General features: G+C 37.5%; 1 protein-coding gene across 1 annotated transcript in view; it reads left to right on the forward strand.

Annotated features, from left to right (window-relative positions):
- Nucleotides 1-5,592, forward strand: part of LOC107661741 (short transient receptor potential channel 5-like) — a 24,746-nt gene that overhangs the window by 13,872 nt on the left and 5,282 nt on the right. Inside the window, exons 6-7 of the mRNA XM_016451508.1 lie at nt 723-918; nt 2,594-2,803. Of these exons, the coding sequence (XP_016306994.1) occupies nt 723-918; nt 2,594-2,803 (406 nt within the window). The remainder of the gene's footprint in view (nt 1-722; nt 919-2,593; nt 2,804-5,592) is intronic.

Below are 5,592 nucleotides of genomic sequence, written 5' to 3' on the forward strand. Positions count from 1 at the left end.
AAACGTAATAATCACTTTAATGTAGCTTGCGCCAGCAGTTGTACACAAAAGCAGCACCGGGCGGATGACGTATGAGGTCAGTGCTGCGCATGCGCCGGTGAGTCTCTGAAAACCAACGTTTGTTTACAGGATCAAAGAAAGCAAAGTTTCCTTACTTTAGCAAAGGAAAACCAGTCTCCTCTTGGCTTATATCGAAATCCTCTGACATTCTTCTTTACAAATCCTCGTTTTGTACTTCTAATTAGTGACCGTTGTTTTGTTTTGATCGCTCCGCTGCGTTTCCGTGTTCGTCACTTCTAAGCGGCGCATGCGCAAAGCCGACCTCATACGTCATCCGCCCGGAGCTGCTTCCGTGTACAACAGTGAGCGCAAGCTAGATTAAAGTGATTATTACGTTTTGAATATGGATATTTTTCTTACAAAAACGCATCAATTCGCTACAGGAGGCCTTTGTTATGTTTGTCTCTGCTAATTAAAATGGGATAGTAAATTAGTAAAAAGTTGATGCTTTCAGTTTGTGTGTTTCCTTCTTGGCTATATTTGATAAAAACAGTATGTCATTGCTGATAATAGTGCAGGCTTAACCCCACTCAAATTCAGTGCCCAATTCAATTCTAACTTTCCCTTATTATACACAATATGTGTGTTTGGGAGAAACTCGACATATGACAATTCTTGCTTTGCCTCTTTCTTTATTTCCCTCTCTCTCTTTGACTTCTCAGACTGTTTGAAACTCTTCAGTCTCTCTTCTGGTCTGTGTTTGGGCTGCTGAATCTGTATGTTACCAATGTGAAGGCTCGTCATGAGTTTACAGAGTTTGTGGGGGCCACCATGTTCGGGACTTACAATGTCATCTCACTGGTGGTGCTGCTGAACATGCTCATCGCTATGATGAACAACTCTTACCAACTCATTGCTGTAAGTGCCATCTGATACTGATGATTTTTTAATATATATATATATATATATATATATATATGGTGTAAGGTTTACATTACTTTGACCTGAATCATTTGGTATTGAAAGTAAGTTTGAGAGTGGTAGAGCAAATAAGGGCCAGATTTACTAACGGTTTGCACCAGCTCAAACCCTCTTTTGGCGTTAAAAAGCTACTGTCAGGATTTACTAAAGACATGCAGTGAAAAATTAGCCATGAAAAGGCATGGCCACAGTCATTTTCACAGCTGACCTTATTGCAAATGCATTTGTAGGAGGTTCCATTTTAGACACAAAATTTATGGGGAGTATTTTAATGAATCACGCAGCAAGATTTACTAATGTTTGCACTAGTCAATTTACTGGTATTTTTTGCCATTATTTACTGCCCAAAAAAGATACATCTTAAACTAGATGCTAATTTGGGCTGCTCTTGGTAGATTGCGTTGGTTATTATGGAAATGCACTTTTATGGGATTGCGCTCTCACACTTATTTGCCCCGTTTAGTAAATCTGACCCTTAATGTCTAAAATCAGTTGTAATCATGTGGCCAAAAAAGGGCCAAATTCACTCAAATTTAAATTTGCTAAACATTTTTCAGTGTAAATTGCAATGACCCGATCTGCTTTAACCAGAGGCTAAATGATTTGCTGTTTTAGCTGGATTAATCTGGTCTTAATCTGGTCTCCTAGCCTTGCCAAGATGGTATTTAGCAAGTTTAGTTGGGTGACCAGTCGAAAAGTGGCTAAAAGACAGTCTGACCAGGCTAGGTGACTAAATAAAACTTTTAAAAATGAGGAACATAATGTGCATTATTGATTGAAGACTAACTGCCATTTGTATTGTATTTGTGCAATTAGCACTTGTTCCATCTGGGTCAATGGAAAATAAGAGTGTCCTTGACCAAAATCTATACTTAAAAACACATGTGCCAAGCTTTAGTACTCTTAGTACTCTTTGAATTAATGTGGATATGGCTTTGAAAAACTTGAGCATTTTCCAAATGACTAAAAATGTCATTTGGTGTAACCATCAAATAAAACGTACAGAAAAGCGTTTAAATATATTTCTCATATTTTCATTGTTTATTTATCTTTTTAAATCAGTTTTGGAAAGTTGCACCACATGACATTTTTAATCCTGTACATATGTCTTGGTATAAAAAGGTCAAATTATTTGATATTAAGAATCTTGCTGACCTCTGACCATCATGAGGGTCTTTAGGGGCCCAGTCTATGATATAAAGGCCTGATGTATGTTTCTACATATTTTATCAACATGACTTCACCTCAAAATGTTTAATATCCTTAAATTACATAGTGGTTTTGTGTATGTATTCTGAACATTAAAGCCATTAGTGTCTTACAAACAAACCATCATATTTCTTCAGTTTTGTTACAGTCAGATGGGCTCTTATCTATGCATTTTTCAGGACATTAGTTTTGGGCTTATATAAGCTACATTTAGAGGCATTTTCACCCCTGCATGTGTCTCACAATGGGAACCGTTATTCAAGTAAACACAATTCTGAGTAAACGCACATCATCCAATCACAAGAGGATTTTTGCAGCAACAAAAGCCAGTCTGGGACACTGTCCCAATTGGCAGTTTCAGCACTCTCCTCCGTCCAACTGGCTGTCTGTTTCTCTGTTGTAGGATCACGCAGACATCGAGTGGAAATTTGCTCGTACCAAGCTGTGGATGAGCTACTTTGATGAAGGAGGGACATTACCACCACCCTTCAACATCATACCTAGTCCGAAGTCTGTGTGGTACCTGTGTGTGTGGCTGCACTGCCGTCTGTGTGGACATGGAGAGCCTAGACATGAGGAGGAGTGTAAACACGAAAACCTCAAAGAGTTCACGGTAATGCACTGTGCGCTTTCATTGTGCATGCAGCGTGGGTGGCACATTATAGCTTTCACTCAATAAATCTAACACAGTCCTTGACAATGCAAAAAAAACCAGCATAATTGTCATTAGAAAACACTAGAATTAGGGAAGGCAAGCTACTCATCATTATTACTCATACTTTAAGTCTGTATTCCGAGTATTATATTGTGCACATTATTTATATTTCAAAGCATGCGGTTTATTGAGGAAAGTTTTGCTAATCTTTTTCTAAAAAATCCGATTTTCGCCAGTGGATGATTAAATGGGCAAAAACAAAAAAGGGACAAGGGACCAAGCCATATCTACAAACCTTGAATATACTGTAGCTATTTCAACTTCAGCCAGTAAGCAACCATTCAGAACACCATTGCAACCACCCTGGAGTTCCTTTAAGGCAAGTCAGTTCACATGGCAGCCATATTCATAATGCTCTTGGGTGGCTATTTCTACTCATGCAAGAGGAGATATATTATAGTGAAAGAAGACCAAAATCTACACAAGTTTTTCCCAGAATTACAAACATTAACTAAAACATATTTCAAATCAGAAATATAATCTATTTCAAAACAACTAATTCATCATAATTAGTGCTTGTTTGGCCCATATCACTCAAAAAAAAAAAAAGAATAAAAATAAATAAATCATGTACATGCTAATTCTAGACTATACAAACAGTTAATTAAAACTAAAACCATAAACATGTTTGCTTCTAAAAATAAACATTAAGTACAATATAAAATGAGTTTATAGTGCTTTACAAAAAAAATCAAAAATCAAAGTGTGACCTCTTAGAATGGCCTACTAACGTCTAACAACCAAAAAAAAAAAAAAACTAATACAAAAAAATATTAATTTAGCATATTTTAATAATAATAATAATATTAAGAATGCAAATAAACCTTCATAAATCCTAAACTGTCTTTGAAATGATTTTAAGGATGTCCTGCCATTAAATAATGTTTGAATTGAACCTGCCAGTGCTTGTCTATTTGGCGTCCAGCCTTAAGTTGTCCTAGGCCAATGTTGGTTGCTAGGCAACCCCGCTTCAAACATACCACTCCCGAGACATCTTTCGATCAGTTGAACTTCTCTGCTCTGTGAGGTGGGCTCTACTGTTTCTACAAGAAACGCTCACTCACGTTCTCCCACACACAGCACATGGAGCGCACAGTTTTGGGTTTATATTGTAAGGCTGCTATCATTTATTTTTGAATTTGTAGCTGGCGTTTCAGTGAATAGGCATGTCAAATGCTTTCAGAGGGTTTCAGGTCATTTCAAAGAACAGTTTGTGTGAAAATCAAACATCTGTCATCATTTACTCAACCTCATGCTGTTTCAAACCTGTATGACTTTCTTCCATGCATTGGGCTCTACTGTTTCTACAAGCGCGCTCACTCACGTTCTCCCACACACAGCACATGGAGTGCACAGTTTTGGGTTTATATTGTAAGGCTGCTATCATTTATTTTTGAATTTGTAGCTGGCGTTTCAGTGAAGAATAGGCATGTCAAATGCTTTCAGAGGGTTTCAGGTCATTTCAAAGAACAGTTTGTGTGAAAATCAAACATCTGTCATCATTTACTCAACCTCATGCTGTTTCAAACCTGTATGACTTTCTTCCATGCATGGAATACAAAGCCAGTAGATTTTGCTGGTCGCTCTTTTTTAGTTTCAATGAATGGGGACTGAAGCTGGCAAGCCTTTTAAAAGTACAAATTTACATTATATGGTTTCAGAAGACTTTCAGAAGTCACATGGACCTCTTTTATGGTACCCCTTTTAAAGCTTCAAAGCTCTATATACTTTTCATTGTCATTACACGCACACAAAAAAATGAACTTCTAACACTATATTTTGTGTTCCACGGAAGTCAGTCATGCAGGATTGGAACAATATGAAGGTGTAGAAATGACAACAGTTTTCATTTTTAGGTTATCTATTTAGGGATGTTATCGTAAAACTAACACCATTAAAAAGTCTTTAAAAATAAATGCAAACAAAAATATTTAAAAAAATATATATTTTATTTTAGCTTGTGACTTATGCTGCGTTCAAGTCCTCCTGGGATGTTCGTACTTACGAGCTGACAAGTCGTAATTACGACATCAGGTGTGTTCAAGTCAGTTTAGTCGGCACAAGATGGCGGTGTACCTTCTTTTAATAAATTACAAGAAAATACAACAGGGTCTGTTAAAGGGATAGTTCATCCAAAAATGAAAATTTGATGTTTATCTGCTTACCCCCAGGGCATCCAAGATGTAGGTGACTTTGTTTCTTCAGTAGAACACATATGATGATTTTTAAGTCCAACCGTTGAAGTCTATCAGTCGTATAATGCATGGCAATGGTAACAAAATCTATGAGAGTAAAAAAAACATGCACAGACAAATCCAAATTAAACCCTGCGGCTCGTGACGACACATTGATGTCCTAAGACATGAAACGATCGGTTTGTGCCAGAAACCGAACAGTATTTATATCATTTTTTACCTCTAATACACCACTATGTCCAACTGTCTTTGGGTACGCGCAGGCATCCAGTGCGTGAGGTGTGTACGCGCTCTGGCGTAGTTTACGCAAGTGCCAGAAGTGATCTCTCGTGCATATACCTCACTCATTGTTTACACAGTGCACAGTCATTGTAGGTACGACGGCTAATCAAAATGGTACTTACTTGCGCTTATCCGGATTGTTCAAACCGACTTAAAACTAAAAGATTACGTTCTCTCGCGCGAACTCATTCGGGAGTGGTGACTTTCCAC

Source organism: Sinocyclocheilus anshuiensis, unplaced genomic scaffold, assembly GCF_001515605.1.
Source record: "Sinocyclocheilus anshuiensis isolate Anshui unplaced genomic scaffold, SAMN03320099.WGS_v1.1 scaffold207, whole genome shotgun sequence".
NCBI lineage: Eukaryota > Metazoa > Chordata > Actinopteri > Cypriniformes > Cyprinidae > Sinocyclocheilus > Sinocyclocheilus anshuiensis.